Below are 27537 nucleotides of genomic sequence, written 5' to 3' on the forward strand. Positions count from 1 at the left end.
TTCTGTTTTTGATGGTTTAAGGAACTTGAAAAATGATGCTCCTCACAGTTTTCACTGTATGGGTCCAATGTTTCCAGGCTGCATCAAAGTTCGGACTTCATGCTCTTCGCGGTCTAATTTGGGCGAAGTAAGATCCTCAGACGGAGTGCAAAGGATGGTCAACCGCTAAAACAAAACAAATATTGAATGTTCACTTATGTTTAATACGCTGAATTTATTCAATGAATAGAGATCTGATCAATACTTTACCTGACAAAGTGAACCTGGAGTTGTAATCAGTTTGTACAACATCCAGAAAGGAACCATGAGGGTAGAAGACAGGATGAACCACCAGCCCAAAGCATAACCCCACCAAGGATACTCTTTGGTGTTGTTGAACTTGAGTGGTTTGTATTTGACCAAAGAGAAGAGAAGAGTTCCCTTCAAACAATAGAGATTAATTATTTTCAAAACGTTCAACCTATGTTTTCCTCTTTCCATTGTTGAACTGTATTTTTATTGAAACGTATTTACTGAAAATAAATGTATATTAAACCAGGGGTCACCCACCTTTTTGAAGCTGAGAGCTACTTTCTGTTACTAATTGGCGCAAAGGGCTACCATTTTGATATATATTTCTCAAAATAACAATTTGGGTTATCGCTATGTCGTTACTATGTTGTTTTCAGGTCGTGATTATTATAAGTTAAGGCAACCACTAAAAAATAATGCCAGTGAGAAATCAAATTTACCATAAAATCGCAATGACCAGTCTATGAAAAATGAGCTACAATCATTAGTTACCATGCAGACGGATGGTGTAGCATATTTCAAGAGGAGTTTAAACAGTTTTGGAGGCTGGTATCCAATCATGTCCTTGATGTTGTCAAAGAATCGATCAGCTCCTGATGAAGAAAGAAAAACAGGAACATTTAAATGATGTTTTTTTCACATTCTAATGTCAGTGGACGAGACATTAAAATGTGCAACGTACTGACCATAAATCCATCCAACAGACACTGACTGAAAAATGGCAAACAGGAGCAGGGTCATCCCGCTGCAGGAGTAGTAATCGAACAACTGAAAGATGTACAATCCTCCCTGCATGTATGAAACAAGAAACCTTCAGAACAAGCAAAAAAACTATAGAAAAGTCACTTTCATCCGGCCTTACGTCAGTGACCATTGTGAGGCTGATGAAGAAACAGAAAACAGCAATGAAGAGTAGAAGCAGTTTCCTTCTATGGCCAACATACAATGACGGCTTCAAGTCACAAATAGCGGTTGCAAGGCCTTCCAGTAGTACAAACTGAAGGAGAAACATGCATGTTATTTAATGCATAGCTGAGCTAATTGTTGTATTCTTAGAATATAGAACTTTATGAATAAAAGAATACCAAACTGGGTAAAGATATTTTAATGCCCATATATTATGAGTATTGAACTTTACAGAAAGGATGTTATCAATATGAGAATGAAAAATATTTGGGGTCAAAGTAGATCTGAGTCTCTGTGATAGAGACAAACTTTGGATTAATAAAGATTGGAACAAGTTAGGAGTTGAGACTTGATTCATATGTGATAATAATATACTTTAATCCCTTTAAGAAATCTTACAAATAAGTTTGACTGTTGGAATCACAAAGATGGTCAGGAGAAGCTGCTCGACATGCATTCATGTGCCGGCACCGTGTGTGAGAACTTGGTGTGGCGCAACAAGGGTTGCTGACTAGTTCAAATGTTATATTTTGGGATTTTGGTGTAGTTTTGTAAAGCAGAAAAAGTAAAGTACCAGTATATCACCACTAGATGACATAGTCTCACAGGTCAGAGAAGGGTGTTTTGGGGTAAGTCTCACGGGAACCCACGTTATTTAATGAGACTTGTTCAATAAATCACTCTTAATGGCAACAAGTAAATGGTGTCGTGTGAGAATGACATTTACCATCTATTTTGCAGGTGAGATGTTTATACTGGTAACACACTTACTGTGAGGATGATAATATGTGAAAATATGTTTGTAAAGGTTGTTTGTGATGTCTGTAAAGTTTACAAAAAGTGAAATAGTACGAGTGAGTCGTCCGTTAGCATAAGCAATAGAGTGAGGTATGCTACGTTATGCGGGGCTGGGTTAAGAGTGTACTGTGATGTTAATATGTATATTTGGTTACCATATAACACAAAGTGAGTTGTTTTGGAAGGTAAAGTTATGGTATTTTTGTTAAATGATTCTTGAAAAGTACCAATCAATGGAAATGTTATTTTGTATTCATATGTTAAAAGGGATATCACGTGATTTAATGAGACTTGTTCAATCAAAATCACTCTTAATGGCAACAAGTAAATGGTGTCGTGTGAGACTGACATTTAACATCTATTTTGCAGATTAGGTAAAAGAACAACAAAACCAAAAGAAAAAAAAGAAAAATATATAAAACAAATGTGTAACACCAGCTGGAGCTAGACCATCCACCTGTGTCCCGTTACATTGGCACAGGATGCAGTTAAACTTTAACCCCTTAAAGTTGGTAAACAAAGTTGTGTCTTCACTATGTCACCAGTCACTGAAATACATCATGCCACATATCATTGAAAAGCTCTTGGGATTCAAGATATGCTGACCATTTAGAAATATACTCATCACAGAAACATCTTGATCAGTCTGAAACAAGATACCTTAAAAATATAAAGCCTCTATTGCTCACCTATAACAGCTCCTCGGAGTCAGCTCGTGGTACGATTCCCCGCATATATGGTGTGGTTACATTCACAAAAGTACAGTGAATCCAACCGTGTAAAATATTAACTCCAAAACACATGATGATCCTGACAGATAAAAAAAATCCACCTAAAAGCATTTCTGCAATTGTCGACAAATTTTGTTGTATCCATGTGGCTTAATCACTCCCCTTAAATAGAGTCTTCAATATATTTTCAATACTTCTGTTAACTCCTGATCTTGTGATTGACACTGCTTTTGGCCAATTGCAAGCTCTTTTTTGACAACCTCTAACAGCCTGTATTGAAAACAGTTTCTTGAGCACTTGAGCTTTAAATTTCTTAAGCCAAAAGTGATTCAAATGTGGATTGACACATTGGTTAGAAAGAGAAGTCAAACTTTTAAAACTCTTTCACAATGTCTAAGAATTGGCCAACGTAAAATACAGAATTTAAGTTTAAAGGGCTGAAATAAAAACTTTTGGAAATGCCTAGACCTACCAAAATACAATGTTTGTTTTTTCAGATTGCTACTATGTAGGGCTTCAAGCTATTATCTCACTTGTTTTCCACCTAAGGGCCCGGTCACACAGCCTTTCACGGGCGTATCGAGGCTGAATTACGGCCAGAAATTTCTGCCCGTGAAGCAGACGCTGTTGGACGCTTTGAGATCGCAATACAGACGAGATACAGCCGTGCTTTACACACGGTCGGAAATTCACACGCGGTTGGCCGCGCGAAAAAGTTTTGCGCTGCTCAAAACTTTAGACCACGGGTAACCGCGGGCGGCACAGCGATGCAGCCGCGGTTACCAGCGTTAAGGACACGGAACAGTCGCCGGAAGGACGCGGAACAGTCGCCGGCCAATTTTGCACATTTTCCACCGCGGGCAAGCACGGGCAAAAAAAAAAAACCCAAAATTTTACCCGCGGTACAGACGCAAAACCGCGGGCGGCACACGTGGTACACACAAGGTAATGACGCGGTAAGACACGGAACGACGTGCTACGGCCGCGGCCAGGGCGTGGTTACACGCGGGTAGGACGCGAAATTTTAGCGGGTAATCGTGGGTGGAGCACGGTCATAGCACGTTTGTTCTGCGCCTGTATCGCGGTGTTATCACGTGAATTTGCGTGTGTAACGCGTGTGACGGTCAAACGCCTTTCTCCGCGTATATACAGCGCGATTTGCCGAGCACACGTCAGTTGTGCTCGAGACGTCAAGGGGTGAACATGGATCCCCGTCACCGTAGTGACCTCGTCTTAATCCATTTTTATTTCTTGACATTTCTTTTCATTTCATAACAAGATAATAAAATAAAAATGAAAAACTATTACAATAATAACATATTGGCTTCTTCGGTGCCACAGCTTGAAATCTTGATCTTCACGGGACTGTGTCTTGAGCGGTTATGATTTCTACAGCCCGGTGTTATGTCGAGAAATGCATCCCTGCCGAGATTTGCATCCCTACGCTACTATAACCACGTTTACCTCACTTTTATATCACTTTTCGTGAATGTAATGGCGAACATATAACCAAAACCACTTCGTGTTGCATTTGTTGGGAATGTAATACAACTTAAACCATTCCGTCTTTGTATTTGTTGTGAATGTAATCGAACGGTGATGCACACCGTATATAAATCACTTTTGAGAACTGTTATGCACTCTACCGTAAAGCTTGATATGCTGAAATAAGCCTTATGGTAGAGTGCATAACAGTTTCAATACGAGCGATTTGAATAGAAAAAGGCAAAATTAACATGTTACCTGCTCAAAAGTGATTTGTATACGGTGTGCATTACCGTTCGATTACATTCACAACAAATACAAAGACGGAATGGTTTAAGTTGTATTACATTCCCAACAAATGCGAGACGAAGTGGTTTTGGTTATATGTTCGCCATTACATTCCCGAAAGGTGATATAAAAGTGAGAGAAAACGAGGTAGACGTGGTTATAGTAGCGAGGGGATGCAAATCTCGGCAGGGATGCATTTCTCGGCATAACACCGGCTCGGCAGCTTTTATACCCGTGGTCCACACGCGGAAATGACGCGATGAGGAAGCGGAACAGTCGCCGGCGTCTGTTTTGCGGGCATACCACCGATGAACAGCGGGTTGGCCAATTTTGCGCATTTTCCATCGCCGGCAACCACGGGCAAAAAAATAAATAAATCGCAACATTTTACCCGCGATACAGACGCAAACGGCTGTGTGACTGGGCCCTAAGAAGCCTATGCTACACTGTTTTGCAGCCATTTGATTGCAAAAAAATAAGATTCAGGCCGGAATTAAAAACCCATTTCTGTGGGTTATACTCAGGTTACTCAATGTTAGTAGCACTTGCAGTTATTATTTTAGTTTTGGACAAAACTTCAGTGTTATCTTTACGCAGAGACCAAAACCGTCCATATTCTCCAAACAGTTTAAGGACAGCATTCTCTTTAGTTTCGGTACGTCTTGGATTGGGATTTTAGGCAAATGCCAAGGAGAAACTGTTTATCTGTATCGATTTCTACCCAAGGCTTTTCTTATTTGACCATTAGCACCAGATCAAAGCGGCGCTGCCACGAGCGGCTGCCTTTTCCAGCAGCTGCCCTATTGTTTTATTGTCCGCTCCTATCTTCGGTGTTTTTTCTTCCCGTTTTGACAACTACACTATGGATTACTTCTATCCTATGAGACATGGGTTTTAGCGCACAAAAATGCATGTATTCAAGGAATTTCAACTCCTTGCCCTGAAGAATTCTCGTGCCGGCGTGATGAAGGGGCCTATCGTGGAAGAAGAGCCGGAGCTAGCGAAGCGGCTAGCGGCGTTATAAGTCTTCGGTACCATCCGTAATCATGGTTAATGCGAACTCACGACCAAATAAGATCATCGAGTGCTGGTGGAAAACATCGAAGCGCACAGGGAGCGCATTTGCGGAAACGTGGCTCACGTTTAGCATTCCGGACGCTAACGTGTAGCCACCCGGAGCTATCCAGCTTCAACGCCGCTATACAGAGACAAGAAAGCCGGGGGGAATCGGAGAGGAGGCGGACTTGCTAACACGAGGTGGTGTATCCCTGGATTTTCACAAAGAAAAGATTTCCATCTGCTGCAGGGATGTCGAACTTTTGGATTGGTGTGACGTCATCCACTCCGCTACAAGCACCCCTAGGGCATCATGTTAATCTGTTAATAAACAACGGGGTAGACTGCTGGAAGTGTGAATTTCCCTACGGGGATGAATAAAGTATCTATCTATCTATCTATCTATCTATCTATCTATCTATCTAGCACATGTTAGCACCATTAGGTTAGCGCCTTACATGGCTGCAAGGCCGCTATTGGGAATTGTGGAGCACATTGTAAAGTGCTTCGGGAAGTCATTGAATTGAAGAGCGCTATATAAATGCAGATCATTTCATGTAACAATTAAGTCTAACAATGAAAGCATCCAACCTCACTATCCAATCCGAGCAGGATGATCATGATAAAAAAGAAAACAGCCCAGATTTGCGGAAAAGGCATCATGGCTACGGCTCTAGGGTAAGCGATGAAGGCCAGGCCGGGACCTAAAAAGACAGAAAAAGACATCTTTTTTATTTGCATGCTGTGATTGTATTTCTATTTGTCAAGCCTCACCTGACTCTGCTACTTTGGATATGTCAGTGTTCTGCTCATAAGCCATAAATCCAAGAACGGAGAAGACTGCAAAACCTGCCACAAAACTGGTCCCACTGTTCAGGATGCTTAAATAAAGGCAATCTCTGGAAGACACAAAAAGAATCAAAACAACTTTGTACAGTATCTGAAAAGAACGAGCATATTAATTTTGAATTTTGATGCCTTTGTGTACTACAGTGGGACCTCGCTACTTCGCGGTTCCACGTTCTGGGTTCAGAGCTTCGCGGGTCTAAAAAATAATAATTAAATTATATATATATTTATATATATATATATATATATATATATATATATATATATATATATATATATATATATATATATATATATATATATATATATATATATATGTTTTTAAGCATTTTTGAAGGGGCGTCGCTACTTCGCGGATTTTCACTTTTCGCGGGTGGTTTTGGTCCCCATTAACCGCGATAACTGAGGGATTACTGTATAACCATTTTTGAGAATAACGTTGTTATATAAAAACGCCATATTTTTTTTCAGTAACGTAGTTATCTAGCTCACCATTTTAACGCCGTTACAATGCCATTACTATTACTGACAGTCAAAACGGTGTCTTACTTTGGTTGCAGAACGCCAACAGCAGCGTGCCCCCCTTGGCACACCTGTTGCCGTTTCTAGCTGCGCGGTTTTCTGCTCTCTATCTATGTCTATCGGATCATGTCACCCTTTGAAACAGCGACTATCATATAGTTGGGTAGACATGACGAATAGAGTATTTACAAATGCGGTGAAAGAAAAGGCGAGTTGGTGAATGCAGCAGGTACCCACTCTTGTCGTCCGCGAACAAAACGTCTCTATGAACCAGCTCTTGGAAATGAACGAAGGGAGTCGGCTTCCCACCGAATATGTCACGACCAGAACAGAAGTAGGACCCAGATGCGTAACGTTACTCACAAGTTTATTGAAATATAGAGGAAAGGCAGCGCCAGCGATCTGGTGCTCGCTGGACGTGGGAAGCAAGCCGCTCATGGCATTCGGAACGTGTTCCGAATGCGGAAGTGGATCTTCCAGAGCGGGAGAGCGTAGTGTAGTAGACGGAAAACAGGTCATTAGACGGGACGGGAGATCAGAACGTGGTCGGGGTCAAAAAACGGGTTATTAGCCGGGACTGGAGATCAAAACGTGCTCGGGTTTAAAAAACGGGTCGTTAGCCAGGACGAGAGATCAAAACGTGGTAGGGGTCAAAAAACAGGTCGTAGACGGAGACAAACGGAGGAATCAGGAACGGACGAGTGGGAAACAGGTGACAAAACGGGACGGACGGGAGTCAGAGTCAAAAATGCTTCCCTTGTGAAGATAGAGGTTCGCTGACGGACAGACAACAGGTGAGTGAAAGGACTGAGCTTGAGTAGGACAGGGAACCAATCAGGTAACCAGCAGCAGCTGGCGCCAAAAGTATCAGATCTGAACTTGTATTGTATCCGAAGTAAATGACAATGAGTCGAGCCTCAAAAATCACGATCCGAACAGCCCTAGGAAATTAGGTTTGCAACTTGGATTTACAGTACAACAAGAAGATAGCAAGTATTGCCGCTATCAATGAAATTTTAGCCGTTTGACTCAGTGATTTTGTACCCCAGCGAGATGTGTCAACTATAGGGAAAGGTCTACCCCTGTAAGTTATGTATGACATCTGAAACAACAGGCTTTATTTCAACTTACTTGTAACAGTCATTGTCGTACTTGTTATAACTGGCGAGGGCCACCACACAGCCCTCACAAAGAGCATAGGAAAAAAATATTTGTGTGCCAGCATCTATCCAGACCTGCAAGAAAAGGATATGGTAACGGGATTACCACATATGCAGCCTCTTCTCAAGATTTCATATTTCTCTCTTGTTAAGGTTTTTGAGTTTTTGCTTGTGTTGATTACAAATCAAGAGATGTTGTAAATGTGGCCAGTGCAGACACTTGAGACTTTTTGTTATTAAGGGCTATACAAAAAAATGTGACTCGACTTGATATAATCGGTGAATTACAACACACGCTCAACAATGGTCAACACTTGCAACGCTGACTTTTCTTTTCTTTTATTTTATTTTTTAGCACAACATAAAATGTTGGATATTTTGGTTTTCAGGGCAGCAGGGCGGCTTAGTGGTAAGCGCGTCCGCGGCACAGTTTTGAGGTCATGAGATTGAACCTTCCTGTGTGGCGTTTGCATGTTCTCCCTGTGCTTGGGTGGGTTCACTCCGGGCAATCTGGTTTCCTCCCATACATTTCAGGTTAACTAGTCGGTTCAAATTGTCCCTAGGTGTGTATAAGCGAGTGAGTTGTCTGTCTCTGTGTGCCCTGCGACTGGCAGGCAACCAGTTCAGGGTGTCCCTGGATGGGCTCCAGCACCCCCGAGACCTTACTGAGGATAAGCGGTTCAGATAATAGATCAGGGGTCGGCAACCTTTTTGGTGTGGAGTGCCGCTCTTAAATTTCCTTGTTAATCAGTGCGCCACACCAAGATTAATGACTCGTACAACATTCCTTTTATATCCAACAGAGCTGTAATTTTACACCAGTCCAAATCTACACCATGGATATACATTTTAATCGTATAACTGACCAATTTATATTCCACTATTCTTGTTCACCAATTAACTAAAAAATGAACGTGAACAACATGTGGAAAGGCCTGTAGCCATTCATGACTTTAACTTTTTACCACAAGAAATAACCAGAATTAACCATTCTTCATCAACTATAAACCACAATCAAAAAACAAGTTATATGGACAGCTACCATACCATTCATCAATGATATCTTGTTGCAGAACATATCAAAACTTGAAATAACAGCAGCAAAGCAGAAGGCACGCAAGCACACACACATGCTTCTTTAAAATATTCACCATCGGTAAATGTTTTTCTGTGCTTTTCTATGCAGTGAGCAATGTGAAAGCTTGCTTCAGTGGTGGCGTTTTTAGCAGTGACAAAGATCTTCAGGGTCTGTGTTTGTTTGCCGTACCTGGACACAGCACGTTTTAATGTCTCTGCCATGTCAGACTCATCCTTGAATTCATGTTCATGTTTCGTCTCGTAATGACGTTTAACACTTGATGTGCGAGGTACAACGCTCTCAAGGCATAATGCACAAACAGCACGGTGATTTTTTTGCACAATGCCCAGTCATCTGACCACGCTGGCTGAAAAGAACGAGATTTTCTCGCTTGATGCGCTGTCATGATTCGTTCATTTATCGCGCATGCGTGTTTCTGTGGCCGGGTTAAAACACGGATTTCTCTTCTGCGAGGCGCTACGCAATCACACACTCACACACGAAGCAGAGGAGGAGGAGTGCTACCGTAAAGCCTCCATTTAACACAGCGCGTAACTGAAAATGTCTAAATTTCAGGTAAAAATACGCATTTTCAAAAAAATAATCATTAATATTTTGCTGTGCACTCGCGTACCACTGGTTAACCCCTCACATACCACTGCTGGCACGCGTGTCATAGGTTGCCGACCCCTGTAATAGATGAATGAATGGAAATTTGTTTTCTCTGCTTGATTGTTTCTCACATGTGGTTGATTCTTGGAAAATATCTACGTTTTTTTATCCATAAGTGTGAGGTCTGAAATGTGGCAATATGCCAAAAGATTTTTGAGGCACTGTATTCCGAATTATGTTAATCGCTCAGTATTTACTCAAAAGTGTTTATTACTTTAGTGTTTGGGGATGCTCATACCTCGGGATCAGCGAGACGAGATGGTTCGGGATAGAGGTAAAACTTGATGCCATCCATGGCACCAGGTAGTGTCAGACCACGGACAAGCAGCACGACCAACATCACGTAAGGAAATGTGACCGTGAAATACACAACCTGTAAAATTAAATTCATGTGTGTTTTGAATGTTTTCTAAGTCACTCTCAGAGATTATTGAAAGTCTTAAAAGCTAGTCATCTACCTTCCCGGTGGACTTGACCCCTTTCCACACGCAAAAGTAACAAACAATCCAAGAAAAAAGAAGAAAGACAGCCAATTCCCATCGAATATTGCCCAACTCATGGGCACCTGTCGATAGGTTTAGTACTCTTCTCCTGCGGTAAGTATATTTTAAGTATATCGTATTTCCATTTATATCAGGCACTTTTCTCACATTTATTTATTTTTGATGAAACATTTGAACTTACTCCCAAAACTCCTTCACAGGAGCTGTTGCGTCTTCTGCCACAGTGAAATTAAGAAGACGGGTTTGGTTGTACTCCACACAGGTTTCTGGTGAAAGGACAGAAAGTCATATTCCCTATAAGACAGGATCAAAATCAGTGGTTCTCAAACGCTTTTTAGTAATGTTTTTTTAAGTACTTTTTGGTACCACCAACCAGTCGAAAACTTCCTAGGTAAGGGTAACACAAAATAAAAAAACTAGAACATTGGAAAAAATAATATTTTCCTTGTTTCATATCGTTATATATTCCTGAAATACTTGTGCAATTTAATAATTACTTTAAAAGTATTTTAATACTTAGATCTAGGTTGGTTTTGTTTGAAACCTTAAGTAGCCCAAGGGGGTACGCGTACCCATTGAAACCACCAATCGTCATGATTACCGATGAGAATTACCTGTGCCCGCTCACTTGGCGCCAACAGCTGCGGGTCCTGATTGACTCCCTGTCCCTAGTTCAACCCAGTCCTGTCAATCCCCTGGTGTCAGTCCGTCTGCGAACCTCAGTGTATACTAGGCAAGCCTTTTTTACCCTGACTCCCACCTGTCCCGTTTTTGCCTCTGTCTGTCTCCTTCTACGACCCATTTTGACCCTACAACTTCCTCTGTGGCACATGTGTCAAACTCCCGGCCCGCGGGCCACGTCCGGCTCGCCGTGTGATTATATCCGGTCCGCAAGCCCATTTTTAATTATTGTTATTAATGGCCCGTTCTCCATTTCATTCAAAACTTCATCCATTAATCCTGTTCAGAAACATGCAAAGCCAAACAAAACTGAAACACACAGCGGTACTTTTCAGAATATATAGGGAACGTTTTCACTACGATTTACAGTCAAGGTGCCACACAAACTAAAACTCGTTTTGGGTGTACAACGCTAAAGAATCCTTTATATAAATGCTTACTATATAATCTGTGTTCAGTGTTCGGTTACTTTTTGATGAATCCACAGAACAAATTGTAAATACGCGAAAACACCGGAAGATAACGTAAAGTTATTTGATTGGGTGAGTGGGAGGGATGGGTGGAGCTATGCAAAAAGTGCAAGCACTCCCTCCCATCTCTCGCCCTACTCAGTCTGCGCCAAAAGTAAGCACATAAGGCTCCCTGTTCACAGAATGTTGTGACGTTTTTACAAAATAAATGCTTGCATCTGGTTTTGGAACCAATATGTATGAAAAAAAGGGTCAATATGAGTTTAACCGATCTTGAGTAATTGCAAGAAAGAGACAAGTTTAAAGTGGTATGTTTGTTGATTTTAGGACACGGGCTCTGGCATTATTCTCTTTCCATAATTTTTATCAAATCATCCAAAATAAATGTGCTGAAGACTAAGCTTTTGTCTGGGGCGCGGGTTTAGCAATTTAGTAAATTTGTCTCATAATATATGGTGTAGCTCTTTCCCAAAATAAAATTAATATATTTTGCTTTTATGGCTCTTTGAGTCAAAAAGGTTCCCCACCCCTGTTATATACTATATATATACTATATATACTATATATATATACATATATACATATATATATATATATATATATATATATATATATATATATATACATATATATATATATATATATATATATATATATATATATATATATACATATATACATATATACATATATACATATATATATATATATATATATATATATATATATATATATATATATATATACATATATACATATATACATATATATATATATATATATATATATATATATATATATATATATATATATACATATATACATATATATATATATACATATATACATATATATATATATATATATATATATATATATATATATATATATATATATATATATATACCGTATTTTCCGCACTATATGGCGCACCATGTTATAAGGCGCACCTTCAATGAATGATATATTTTAAAACTTATGCCATACATAAGACGCACCCCATTATAAGGCGCTATAAGTGCATGCTGGTTTAAGATCAGGTAATTGTGCAATTTTGTAATTGTAATCCTGTGCAGTCCTTCGAGACATTTTTGGGATTAAGGGCTATTTACGGTAAATAAATGTGACGACTTGACTACAGTAGAGAATGTAGTTACGTTATGCAACCTCTAGATGTTGCCACGCTCAAGGGAATGTCAACAAAACATTCAAAAAGGTCCAACTTTATTAACAAACAAGCTTTCCACAACTCCATTCACTCCCAAAATAAATAAACAGCCGTTTTATTATTTTCTCTGAGGTAAAGCATTTTCGTGACACATCTTTAACATCTTTGAACAACATCGACATATCATTTTATTTTTTGTCCATTTAGTCAACACGCAAAGAAAAAAACGTCTGATACTGTTATTTTTAATGAAACGTTAGTGCAATTGCAATAAAGTGACACTCGTAATGTGCAAAAACAACGAGTGCAAAACGATAACAATAAAGCAATAACATAATAACTGTAAAATGTAAAACGTAAACACACATAAGAAAAACAAAGATCACTCTATAAGCTCCTCATCGACGAATCCCTCGAATTCTTCTTCTGCTGTGTTCGAATTGACCATATCTCAGTGAATGGGCCATCCAACACGTCCGGTGTTTTTGTGCCAGGGCTGTTGCCTTCATACGTATAGTTATCGTACTGACACTTCTGCTTGCCGCTCTTTGTTGAACAACCCACTGTTCAAGTGTCTCCTCTAACTCTGGCCATCTTGCTTTATTGTCACAGAAACTTTGTTGAGTTTTCCTTACTTGGCGGAGCTTATCTTCATCCTTTCTCCACTTCCGTACCATCGATTCATTTAAGTTTAACTCTCTCGCTGCCGCTCTATTGCCGTGTTGTGCTGCGTGACTGATCGCTTTGAGTTTAAACTCGGCGTTGTACGCGTGTCTCTTAACAGGAGCCATTTTTTATACAAATGCACGTATGAAAGAGAAGCTCGCTCTCTCTCTCTCTCTCTCTCTCTCTCGCTCTCTCTCTCTCTGTCAAACGTGACATTCTGAATAATTCTGCGTTTGTTTAAGGTAAATTGTGCTTTACATCTTCACCAGTCAAAACCCTGGATTCAGACAAATACTGTATTTGTTGAATATGAATTAAGCAGTTTAATGGGGTAGCCATTTTGCCACTTAGTAAACAAATACAACACGAGCCCCGGCAACTACCAATCGTTTAATATTTCCCAGTATGCACAGCGCGAAAAATGGAGTCGGCGGCTGTTTCTCGTAGTTGCGAGACCTTGCGAATTTCATATTGAGCCATATATAAGGCGCACTGTGTTATAAGGCGCATGGTCAGCTTTTGAAAAAAAATAAGACTTTTAGGTGCGCCTTATAGTGCGGAAAATACGGTATATATATATATATATATATATATATATATATATATATATATATATACTATACCCTTTTCGCCGCGCTGAAAACACAATACTGCAAAGAACTACATAGTGTCTGGCTGCGATCAGAGCAAATGATCAAATCAGAATCATAAGAGCAAAGAAAACGGAATGATTAAAATTGTTGTTTCTGAAAAATACATGTTTTATGTATATTTCCAGGTTTTGTAGCATTTTCATATTTCTAATTCTGATAGGAGATATATTAAGCAGAGCAAAATCTTTTGGGATATTTAAGGTTTTTTTTCACATATACATTGACAAAGAAGCAAAGGGATTTGAATGTTATTTTAATGTTAAGTTGTTTAAGTTAAGTTCTAAGTTGTATTATTTAACAAGGTATTTTTATGTAGAGCAAAATAATAAATACTGTATAAGTGATTTAAGGTTGAGCAACACGGCGGCGCAGTGGTTAGCGCGTGTGCGGCACAGTTCTGAGGTCGTGGGAACCTCCTGCGTGGGTTCAAATCCAGCTCCCGACCTTACTGTGCGGAGTTTGTATGTTCTCCCCGTGCTTGCGTGGGTTTCCTCCGGGCACTCCGGTTTCCTCCCACATTCCAAAGACATGCATTTTAGGTGAATTGGCCGGTCCAAATTGTCCCTAGGTGTGACTGAGCGAGTGAGTTGTCTGTCCCCGTGTGCCCTGCGATTGGCTGGCAACCAGTTCAGGGTGTCCCCTGCCCACTGCCCGATGATTGCTGGGATGGGCTCCAGCACCCCCGCGACCCTACTGAGGAGATGAGATGAGATGATTTAAGGTTTAAATTTAATATTCTTGTCTGTTTTTATTCATATTTGTGTTCCAAAAACATTAAGTTTAAGTGTCTTCAATAAATATTTATCCTGGTTGTCCCGCGAACGTAAGTGTGTTTTGAATTTTGGCCCCTTATGCAATTGAGTTTGACATCCCTGCTCTATGGCATGATGTATTGAAAACAGAAAAAGACCCTCTGCCAGAACCGTCTGTAGTGCGTTATAACACACAACTCAGGAAACCTTCATTTATTAAGACTAATATATATATTTATAAGGATACCTGTGTTCCAGCTGTTTCTACAGCTTGCCCAGGGAAGCTGAGCACTGAAGGATGAAAAGAGGTAAAGGAATGCCCAGGCCAATATGACGATGTAGTAGAAGCTCATGTATGAAACTAAAACCATACTCCCGTAACCAATCCCTAAGAAATATAAAAAAAATTTACAAGTGAATCACAACACCATACTCTAGAATTAAATACAATTTTCTTTTCAAGTGTCTCCTCACACGGCCATGTCGTCAAAGCCAAAACATTTGCCACCACAAATAAATGTACAGTATTAACTGTATTTTGTTGATGCCAATATGAATGCCATTTTATTACAGCTTTTGGGTGTATTCTTACCTGTAAACAGAGGACATATTTGTTTCCAGCAGGTGATGACCCCCTTTTTAGTGTATTGGCCAAGTGAAACCTCCATTAGAAACAGAGGGATGCCACATGTAAAGAGGAAGATTACATACGGGATCAAGAAAACCCCTGGTAGGAACATGGAAAACGAGGCATATCTTATTATTTCTGGGTTTTTCAATCAGAGTCCTGGGGCACACTAGTGTGTGCCGGGAAAATGCCCAATTTTATTATGATTATTTCAAAAAAACAAGCCATAGCTTTCTTATTGTGATCAGCCAAGTAACTGTAACACACATCTATATACACAGTACTAATTATCTGATAAAGAGGTAGTGCATGGAAATATATTAAGTCATTTATTTGGTTTTCTTATGATTGACCTGGAAACAAAGAATGAAACAAATTATTTTTATCATTTAGTTTTAATACATTGTAGTGTGTATTCCAATTTTTTAAAAAAAGCAAAACAATAATTAAATCTATTCCCACTGCATTATATTTCTCCTGGAAACTTATGCTTTTTGTTTTAATTTTTTAATGAAAATGTTTACATCAACATGGGTTCTTTGCCTGTTAGGATTTACATTTCTATTATAATAGAAAAGAGGTAAAGTGTCTTGCAATTTTTTAATTTTGTAGTTTTCCTATTGCCTTTAACAGCGCGTCCGTGACTTTTATTTGAATTAAAATAAAATCTGGATAAGTTTCCCCAATGTTCTCCGGGTGATCAATGGTCGTGAGCTACTGTGGGTGCTTTGCAAGTGGCGCCTTGCTTTGGTGACATCCAGTGGACACATATAAAACTACGAGTAGTTGTTTGATGCAATGCATTTTTCCTATTGTGCTTTTCTTGTGCTTCTCTTCGATGTGTCTTGCGGGCCACATAAAATGATGTGGTGGGCCAGAAGATCATTTTTGCTCATTTAAAGTATTTGGTTTTTTTCCAGAGAAACAAGATGAAAATATAGTAGAACTTGAAAAACAGGGTTATATAACATAAAATGCCAAAACACACAGAAGTTATTGAACAATTATGTACCTTATTTAACTTAACTCACCTCCTGATTCACAAAACAGTCAATTTGGCAACACGATCATTGAGACAAAAACAAGTAACTGATTCAAGGAATTATTTTTTGAACATTGTTGGTGGACAGTGTGCGTCAAAATGATTCACGCTAGGAGTTGCTGTCCTCAGTTGTGCAACCGAAAAGGAGTGCTACAAAGCACAAGGACGATTACAAACTACGGAAAGGACCGGGATTTTTTAAAGAAAAATGTGCCTTGGCTCAAAAAGCTTGAAATATACTGCAATATTTTACTCATATATATATTCTTATATTAAAGAATATTCTTTAAAATGTATTCAAAGTGATTATACATTTTTCACTATCTATCTATCTATCTATCTATCTATCTTTCTATCATCTACCCTGGTTATATCCCTCAAGAGGGGTGACCGGCAGCAAGACAACACATACAAAAATAAAGAAAATAAAAGGGGGAAAAGTAGCAAAAAAGACGCACAAACCATGGCCAACCCAAATACCCAAACACCCAAACAAGTCAAGCACCTCGGCACCCAAGTTGGTCATGCTTTCGTCCCTCCAGATGAAAAGGGACACAAGAAAGCGACCATGTCACTCGGGTCAGGGTGACACAACACACTATTCTGTTCAACAGCAGGGCCCGACAGCTTTCACTGGTTTACCCCTGCCGCATCATACGGGTGCCCTGTCCATCCCTTAGAATGCATCCAAACATCCCACTATCTTTTCACAACATTTCCCCACTCGTTCCTATCACCAACAAGAGCTCTAGCTTCCGTTATATTTAGACCTCTTTCCTGCAGAGCACTCATAGCACTATCCATCCACGTCAATCGCGGCCTTCCTCTTGGTCTCTTTCCATTTACTTCTGCTCTGTAGATCCTCTTCAACACTGGCTCCTCATCCATCCTCTCCATGTGTCCAAACCAACCCAGTACTCTCTTATCCACACGCTTGCTCAGTTCCACTACTACTCCAGTTCTGTCTCTCACAATTTCGTTTCTCAATCTATCCAATCTTGTCACTCCTAACATACTCCTCAAACACTTCATCTCAAAAACATTTAATTTTCTTCTCAAATCTGCATTCAGGTTCCAAGTCTCTGCACCATACAACACAGTCGGCACAATCAGACTCTCATACAGTCCCCTCTTAACATCCATACTCATACTCTTGTTGCTCATCACTCTCCTCAGAGCACCTAAAACTCTGCTTCCTTGATTCACTCTGTGCAATACCTCGCACTACATTCAACCAACTGCAGCCACATCACAACCCAAGTACCTAAAGCTTTCAACTTCTTCCAGCACCTGTACATGCAAACATTATTTCTAACGCCATGCCCACTCCATCACTTGAACACTTCATCACCTTACTATTCCCAACATTCACACATAACTTGCGCCTATCACACACTCTTCCAAACTTCATGACCAACCTTCTCAATGTTTCTTCAGAATCAGCCACAAGCGCTGTCATCTGCAAACAACAACTGACTTATCTGCCACACTATTCTACTGTTATCCATCATCTCTACACCTCTGCCAAATACTCTTGCATTCACCTCTCTCACCACACCATCCATATAAAGATTAAACAGCCATGGTGACATCACACACCCCTGTCTCACACCAGTCAACACAGGGAACCACTCACTTGTCTCACTCCCTACTCTTACACATGCTCTGCGGTTCACATAAAAACTCTTCAATGCTTCCAACAACTTTCCACCCACTCCATACATTACCATCACCTGCTACGCCTCTCTATATTAGCCAAATATAACATTTTTCACGCTTCAATTAAAACCAATCATTCTGACCCCTAAAAATCAAGTGCTTTCTACAAAAAATGATCTCGTCTTTCCAGCTCACCCCCTCCATTCTTGTAGCAGAGGTAAGGGAACCGCCACACGTTTCCAAGTCCAATGATTTCTCCAGCAACTGCAAGGACAAACTCCCTCCTGTTAGGCCACTCTCCTCTGGCAGATGTGGGTAAGGTGCTTTCCTCGCACGCCTTTACTTTCACCTCTGTGTCATTTGACTCTTCCATGGTACTGCAGCAATCTGAAAAATAATTAGGATTACAAGACACATACACTGGGTAAAACAATTAGAGAACAACTTGTAGAAAATGAATTAATTTTGAAATAATACCATATTCTCCGTTCCACGGTTAAATGCCATGTTATTTAGTCTATATCATGCTACTACAACACTTTTTTCTACACAAAATGACTTGAAGCATTTCACACTGATCAAAATGAGAGAACAGCAATGACTTTAACATAGGTAAACATTTCTGAAGGTTACAACAGTCAGCAATCAATAAGAAGTGTAAAGGCGTCTGCTGTGAATGACTTCAGCACAGCTGCAGCCACAGGATAGCACGAGTCACTCACACTAATTGGGTGTCATTTTGGTCCATTCTTCTTCCAGTCTCCTCCACAGTTCAGTGATTGTAGTAGGTTTCTTGACCATAAATTTGTTACCAAAAGATTTTCCAGAGGTTCTCTCTTGGGTTGAGATCAGGACTCTGGGCAGGCCATGCCATTCATTCAATTTTTTCACCTTCAAGAAAATTCTTTACCCGTTTAGCTGTGTGACATGAAGCATTGCCCTGCATGGAGACTGTAGGCTGATTGGGCGATAACTCAAGTAAGGAACCTACACTGTTGAAGAAGGTTCTAATACACATTTGAATTGACTCAGCCATGTAGCTGTACAACTCCTCCTGCAGAAAACATGCAGCAAATCGTGATACTTCCTCCTCTACCTTTCACTGACATTTTTACGTACTTTGGGTTTAGTCTTCCTCCATTGTGTCGCTGAACATAATGCTTCACATGACACCCCCAAAAATAAATTTCCTTTCATCACTGGAGTGAACTCTGGACCCGTTCTCCTCTGTCTATATGATATACTTTTTAGCAAAGCTCAGTCTAGCTTTTTGATTCTTTTTGCTAATCTCAGGTTTGGTCACTACAGTCAGTCCAAATGCTCAGATCATTACCATGTTCAGCACTGAACTGGAGAGCAATTCCAGATGCAGAGTAGAAAGCATTACCCATTAGATAGATAGATAGATAGATAGATAGATAGATAGATAGATAGATAGATAGATAGATAGATAGATAGATAGATAGATAGATAGATAGATAGATAGATAGATAGATAGATAGATAGATAGATAGATAGATAGATAGATAGATAGATAGATAGATAGATAGATAGATAGATAGATAGATAGATAGATAGATAGATAGATAGATAGATAGATAGATAGATAGATAGATAGATAGATAGATAGATAGATAGATAGATAGATAGATAGATAGATAGATAGATAGATAGATAGATAGATAGATAGATACTTTATTCATCCCCATAGGGAAATTCACACTTCCAGCAGTCTACCCCGTTGTTTATTAACAGATGAACATGATGCCCTAGGGGTGCTTGTAGCGAAGTCCAAAAATTCGACATCCCTGCCCTCTCTTGCATTTGTCTTCTGTGGTAGATCAGCCTTTTTGGGCAAATTGAATGCGTTTGTATTTTTTAAAGATTAAATACTCATGAAATCACTGACTCAGATCAAATTGTCTTGCTATGGCTGATAGGGGAATCCCTTTTCGGAGGCTTACAGTCACTTTAGAACGGCCCACCACGTCATGATTACTCATTGCCCTCACCTGTGCCCGCTCGTTTGGCGCCAGCTGCTGCTTGTTGCCTAATTGATTCCCCTCCTATATATACCCAGTATTCCAGTCACTCCTGGTCAGTCCGTCAGTGAAACTGATATTGTCATTTCAATATCACAATAGATTCCCCAAAACTACAACTGGAATCTATACAAATAGGTAATAAGCCTAAAAGAGTGCATAATTTCAGATCTTAAGTTTACTCTTTACTCTTTCTTTACTTTATTACAGTACACTACTATATACTGCTACATTGGAAAAGTACAAAAATATTATTAGCTCACCTTTTTAAGCTCCGAATAGTTTTGGTTTGGATTTAAGCAGCTTGAAGAATGAGAGCAGTAAATTCAGTCCTGCCTCATCTAACATTTAACTGTGGATAAGCCTACCCCCTCCTTGCCAAAACACATTATCCCAACTTATTACTATAATTTAATGTGTGAACCGGAATTCATAATTGGTTCTACCTGAAAACCAGTTCCAAGTGCTCCAATATGTCTGCATCAAATATTTACTAGACAAGAGACATGGCACCAAACGGGGAATTACAACGAATCAGTTTTGTGGTCCTGGAAACACGATAAACATACAAAACCTGGGAATCGATATTAGTACTGTTAGGAATTAAATATTAGAAATGTACAATTTACCAAATTGTTCAAATTAGTTATCTGACTCCATTAACCAAACACAACCTACATTCACCCAACAATGCATGCTTGTTTCTTGATGGAAAAGATGGACAAGAGACCGGCATTTCCACACGGGGGCAGCTTTAATTTCTTAAACAATTTACCTAAGTGAACTCCATCGAATATGGCCGAATCAGCCGAATTAGTGTCGCTCGAGTCTCTGTCAAGCCTCCTCTCTCGTTCTCTCGCTTTCTTCTCTCGGCCCATGTTTTTCCGCAAGCTGGTGTGCCGGCTCCTCACATGGGCGTGCCAAGGAATGCATGGAATTTTCAACTTTTCTGTTGAAATATGCAGACACTCCCCTACTTACGACCATTCAACTTACGTAAAATGGTAGATACAAAAAAAAAAAATCAGGACTTCGAAAAATATCCGGACATTGCTGCAAGTTAGATTTTTTTTATTGTGTGCACCTTTTTCCGAGTACAGGACATTACTGTAGGGCCATTTTTCGCTGCTACTGGCGTGTGGCGCTGTGCGAGGTCATCCAGTATCCAATTCGATGAAGTAGTCCGGCTTCCTCTTCCTAGTTCATGTGTAAACATTATATACTGTGTCTCCAGAGCGCTAAGAACATTGACATTTGTGTTTAATATCTCATGCGTTCAATATGGTTGGTGTAAAGTGTAAAGAAGAGGCGAGCCATTTCTTTTGAAACGAAAGTGGAATAAAAAAGCTTGATGCGGTTGAGAAAATTGTTGGATCACTTTTTTTTCGGCCACTTTTTACCAGGGAGGAGGACCTCTCGAAGCACATCTTGTGTTTAATATCTCATGCGTTCAATCTGGTTGGTGTAACTAAATACAGTTATGGTGGCAAACACAGAGTACGAGGACTCTGAATTTATACTCATGCAGATATTCTCCATACACTATATTTACTCGCATCTAAGCCTAATTCAAACCATCCATTATCTGCACCGCTTATCATCAATAGGGTCGCGGGCGTGCTGCAGCCCATACCATCTATTCTTTGGCCGTGGGCAGGGGACACCCTGAACTGGTTGCCAGCCAGTCGCAAAGCACACAGAGACAGACAACTCACTTGCTCATTCACACCTAGGGACAATTCGGACCGGCCGATTAACCTGACATGCATAATTTTGAAAAGTGGGAGGAAACCGGAGCCTGGAGGAAACCCACGCAGACACGGGGAGAAAATGCAAACTCCGTATGGGGAGGCTGCGGTAGCTGGACCTGAATTTGAACCTCTGCACCGTGGGCCCTAATCACCCTCCCGCTATGCCTCCCAAATTCAAACCACTAAAATAAAATCCTATACTCAAAATGGATATGGAGTGTCTTGGCAAAGTGTTTGCTTTCAAGCTCTCACGATTGCACAAGCCAAGAAATAGAAAAAGGGTTCACTGCTTCCGCAGATTGGTGTACACATGTAATTATATTTCTTCAATTTTAAAGCATTTTTAGACGGTTGGCTTCAATGCGAGTATTTACGGTAATTTGTAACTAAAACTAGTAACTGTAAGGAATTACAGTTTTTTAGTAAAGCGCCAAACACTGCACCAGGCAGAAGAAAGCTGTAAAGGACAACTGCAAGGGAGGTGCAATGGCTTGGTGCGTTTACCTGTTATATTCGAAACATTTTCCCTTGCCTAAAGGTCCTACCGTGGGCTAATCTAATCAAATTTTGTTTGTACTGCAAACAGAACTTCTACCCATGACATATAATGAGGGTTGGCATGCACACATACAGTGCATGATTACCATAGTCAACAAACCCCATGCTCAGAAGCTACCAAAGAAAAACACGGCCGGCTAAAAAACATGTCATAAAGCAATGAAAGAGTCAAGTAAGACTAAATCAAAACGAAAATTGTTAGTACTCCCCGTAGGAAATCGCAATCAGTCTTAAGTCCATGCGCGCTAGGCACCTTTCAGCCACCACCCTGTGTCAGCGGAGAGTCTGTCTGCCAAACTGTTTTGAGAAAGCAAATTAGCACAGTCGGGACAATATTTGTTTGTGTCTGCTGAACGTCAAAAACCAGCTGTGTAGCCAATTTCGCTATGTTTCGTTGCCTGGCTTTATGGCAAGGGGCATGATCACCCATTGTACGTGGCTGTTTTTGAAATATTATTGTTTGTACATGAAAACCGATATTAGCGATATAAGTGTTCGAAAAGATGGCAAGTGTTTACTGAACATTATCTATTTACGGGTTTCACTGTCATTGACGACATGACTACGAAATGATATTGGTTTTCCAGCAACACTATTTAGTTTTCAAATTTGAATGAATACAATTAAATGATCTGCATTTATATAGCGCTTTACAAGTCAAGACTTCCCAAAGCGCTTTACAGTGTGCTTCACATTTCCCAATAGCGGCCATGTAAGCGTTAGCCTGCTTATTGGGGGCATTAGGGGTTCAGTGTCTTACCCAAGAACACTTCGACATGTAACACGGAGGAGCCGGGATTCGAACTGCGATCTCAAGACGAGCGCTCTACCTCCTGAGCCACTGACGCCCCTTAAATTGATCAGGATCTAGTTTTGCAATGTCGGAAAATGATCAACCAATGTAAAAACTTGTGAGGTGAGTACTGTGTTTAAAGTCTATCACATAGATATGTTATCTGACTGATACTGCTGAAATGTTAGGTGGGGGTCCAGGGCTATGGCTGCATGTTCGCATCAAAGGTCACTATGACAACTGCACCACAGGGGGTCCACCCCTCCCAGGAAACCGGAACCAAGAACTGGTACAAGTCTCACCTCGCAAGGGCAGTCTGATTTTGGCCAGCCACAAGGCAAGAGGGATGTTCTAACAGAAAAAAGATAGACCAAGGCCATGGCCGGTCCTGGCTAGGTCTCAGCTCAACAGGCAGCCAGCGGGTTGGCAGCCAAGCTTGATTAAGCTATGGGACAAACCATTGGGACAAAGCCAGTGACCTCAGAAAATAGAATTTACCTAGAATAGAATTTACTTTTATTGTCATTCTTTGTAACCATGCACACAAACGAAATGTCGATACACCTGACCCGTACAGTTCAACTTCAGCGAGCAGATGCAGCTGTGTTGGGAGTCATTAGGTGACCAAACCCCCCAATTCCAGCCCTTAATGCCGAGCGCTAAGCAGGGAGGCAATGAGTACCAATGTTGTAAGTCTTAGGTATGACCCGACCGAGGCTTGAACCAGCGACCTCCCAGTCTCGGAGCAGGCACCCTACCGTCTAGGCTACCGAGCCTCAAGCCACCAGGAGTCAACCTCTCCTTCAACACTATGCATCCTGCGGTCCTTGTCCCAACCAGCTCTCAAGCCTACCAGGATTCATTATCGCTCAACAGCCGAGGACATAAAGACGGGGTCGTCATTTTCATCAGAACTTTGCAGCACATCTTGTTGTTGCTAGGTATTGGTATTGGTGTGACGTAAAATGGGGAACTCAATCAAAATAAAATAAAGTAATAATCATGCCAATGTTGTTGTCCATCCAAATGGTGCCAGATTAAGTTCTCAACTTTTAGTTGTCTTTATTTTATTTTATTATTAGTGTTTTGTGTTCTATTCAAGCTTCTTCAGTAGGTCATTAGTAAAAGAAAAGTCTATAAATCCAAGAGTGTGTGTGTCTTGATCAAAAAGGTTAAAAGATTCACCTAAAGTCTGTGTAGCCACCCTTCAGAATAACTAAACAAGGTTTTTCATCCGTTTTCCTGACATAATGATCTAAAAACCAGATGTTATGTGGTGCTCCAAAAAGGCAAGACAAGTTTTAAAAAGAATAAACATGTCTTTTTAATTCAATTGGTCAATAAATTGTTTATTAGAATAATTTATTTACCACCCATTTTCGCGACACACTTCTGTGCCAATTTTTAATGGCAAAAATAGTCTATGTTTTTCGGTGTCGCCATTTTTGCACAGTTTATTTTATGTGACAAATAACAAAGATGTATTTCGTTTTTTCAATTCCTTTACAAATATTTTGTTTATTGAGCATCCACGTCTATTAAGAACTTAAGAAGACTAACAATGTCCTGTCGTGTCATTTCTTCTCTAGGTATTCTTCTCTTTGGCCATTAGTCTGTGTCGGTGTTTTTATCCGGTGCATGCTAGTGTACTTTTAGACCTTGTACAGTGTGCAGCAGAAAATAGCCCATTTTAATCTTTGCAAAAAGCATCCCATTCAGTAGATTTCCTTTTCTTCCAATGATGTTGATACAGAAAACGTATTTTGTTTAATATAGCTGCACTTCAAAGAATAACAAAATATAGATAAGTAAAGTAAAACGCTTGTGTATAATTGTATTCACTTTATCATTGTTCTCAATTTTAAAAAAGGTAAAACCTCGTACATTTTTAGCAGATAAGTTTTGCTCATTTTTTCTTTTGATTATTTTCGTAAAAAAAAAAAAAAAAAAAAAAAAAAACAAGATGAAATATAGTAAAACTTGAAAAACTGGTTCAAATGTAGTTTCACCCAAAATTGCGGCAAATTGTTAACCAATATGAATAACCGGTGTTACCAGTATTATTACATGATTGCAAATGATAAGAAAAACGTTACACGGTCAATAAAGGCAACGTAATAATTTCAGTTTCAAAACAAACAAACTTGGAAACTGGTGGCAGAATTTAATTTTTTGAAAATTGGACAGACGCGTGCCCTGGCTCAAAAAACGTTTAAAAACACTGGTCTATGTAGATATCCGCATGGTTTCTCTTTAGTCACTGATTAACATTGTTTTGATTGGATTCCCTCAAACAGTTTGAAAACAATTTTCTGCTGAGAGCTGAGACTGCCAATGGAAGGATACAATCACAAAGGGATAAAACCGGTGTCCAGTCATAAGGTCAAGGCAAAGACTTGCGACCTACTAAACAGGCCAACGACACACTTTTGTGTCCCAACCCAACAACACCATCCATACCTTGAAGCAAGGGGTGAAGGGGTGGTAGCATCATGCTTTGGGGGTGTTTTTCTGCACATGGGACAGGAGTGCACCGCATTAAAGAGAGGATGACTAAGGCTGTGTATTGTGAGAATTTGGGGAACAACTTCCTTCTCTCAGTCAGAGCATTGGAGATGGGTTGTGGCTGGGTCTTCCAGCACGACAAAGACCCGAAGCTCACAGCCAGGAAAACCAAGGAGTGGCTCCGTAAGAAACATATCAAGGTTCTAGCATGGCCCAGCCAGTCTCCAGACCTAAACCCAATCGAAAAACTTTGGAGGGAGCTCAAACCTGATTGATCTAGAGAAGATCTGTGTGGGGGAGTGGGCCAAGATCCCTCCGGCAGTGTGTGCAAACCTGATGAAAAACTACATGAAACGTTTGACCTCTGTAATAGCAAAGGCTACTGTACCTAATATTGACATTCATTTTCTCAGGTATTTACATACTTATTTAGAGCTATAGCACACAAATGAATGGTTAAAAAAATCTTTGTGATTTCTGGATTTTTCTTTTGTCACGGTTCAGTGCTCTCATTCACTCCTTGTCAGTGTCAACGAACCTCTGCACTTGCAAGACTTGTTTTTTGACTCTGTCCAGTATCCTGCTCATGTATCCAGTATACAGTATCGATCCCGCCTGTCTTGTCCTGTCCGGTATCTTGCTCCAGTCTCCAGTATCCTGTATCGATCCTATCTGTCCCGTCCTGTCTGGTATCTTGCTCGTGTATCCATTATCCGGTATCGATCCCGCCTGTCTTGTCCTGTCCGGTATCTTGCTCCAGTCTCCAGTATCCAATATCGATCCCGTTTGTCCCGTCCTGTCCGGTATCTTGATCGTGTATCCATTATCCGGTATCGATCCGCTCTGTCCCGTCCTGTCCGGTATCTTGCTCGTGTGTCCAGTATCGATCCCATTTGTCCCGTCCTGTCCGGTATCTACTCATGTATCCTGTATCTGGTATCGATCCTGTCTGTCCTGTCCGGTTTCGATCTCTTCTGCCCACCGATCGCCGAATCCCTGGCGTTTGTGTTCCCGTGCATGACTGCCCCATTCCCATAAAATAAAGCTTGTGAAAACGTTACACATCTGGGCCCACTGTCTGTTCGGGTTCTGACATCTTTTTAGTTTATCTCTCACAATGGACATGCACCTATGATGACAATTTCAGACCCTTCCATGATTTCTAAGTGGGAGAAATAGCAAAATAGCTGGGTGTTCAAATACTTATTTTCTTGTGGGCAGGGGACACCCTGAACTGGTTGCCAGCCAATCGAAGCGCACACAGGGACAAACAACTCATTCGCTCATTCACACCAAGGGACAATTTGGACCGGCTAATTCACCTGAAATGCATGTTTTTGGAACGTGGGAGGAAACCGGAGTGCCCGGAGGAAACCCACGCAAGCACGGTGAGAACATACAAATTCCGCACAGGAAGTCTGGAGCTGGATTTGAACCCACGACAGGTTCCCATGACATGAACTGTGCCGCACAAGCGCTAACCACTGCGGCGCCGTGCTGACCTCTTCACTGTATATAAATTGTAATTTCAAATTATTGTAGTCAATGCTCCTTTACAAACTCAAAAATGAATTTGTAGCTGCAGAAATTCATACATATTTATCTTCAATCTAGCTTCAGTGCTTATTCACCACCTCCATTTTTGTAACAGCAGTATGGGAATCTCCAGATATTTCCGAAGCCGACCATCTTTCCCGTGCAAGCAGAGGTATTCTAATTTCCTGAATCACAGCTTCCTCTGCTGGTCTTGAGGTGCAGCCTCCGCTGGTGTCCCCTCAGTCCGTGTGTTTGAATAGACTCCATTTGTTTCATAGATTAGGAGTTTGGTGT

The 27537-nt window shown here is 40.4% G+C and overlaps 1 protein-coding gene across 1 annotated transcript; it reads right to left on the minus strand.

Moving 5' to 3' along the window:
* Positions 1 to 51: 51 nt before the first annotated feature.
* On the minus strand, positions 52 to 18431 carry LOC148364100 (sodium- and chloride-dependent GABA transporter 2-like). The gene is made up of 14 exons (XM_088337336.1): positions 18254 to 18431; positions 15322 to 15456; positions 14977 to 15117; positions 10521 to 10605; positions 10295 to 10427; positions 10075 to 10209; positions 8058 to 8161; positions 6330 to 6454; positions 6147 to 6259; positions 1154 to 1288; positions 978 to 1080; positions 784 to 884; positions 250 to 420; positions 52 to 165 (listed from the first exon to the last, which is right to left on the minus strand). Exons 1-14 carry the CDS (start codon positions 18429 to 18431, stop codon positions 52 to 54), a joined length of 1773 nt encoding a protein of 590 aa, XP_088193462.1.
* Between the last annotated feature and the right edge of the window lie 9106 nt (positions 18432 to 27537).

This window comes from Urocampus carinirostris, chromosome 6 (assembly GCF_059441175.1).
Source record: "Urocampus carinirostris isolate Australia breed hairy pipefish chromosome 6, RoL_Ucar_1.0, whole genome shotgun sequence".
Classification (NCBI taxonomy): Eukaryota; Metazoa; Chordata; class Actinopteri; order Syngnathiformes; family Syngnathidae; genus Urocampus; species Urocampus carinirostris.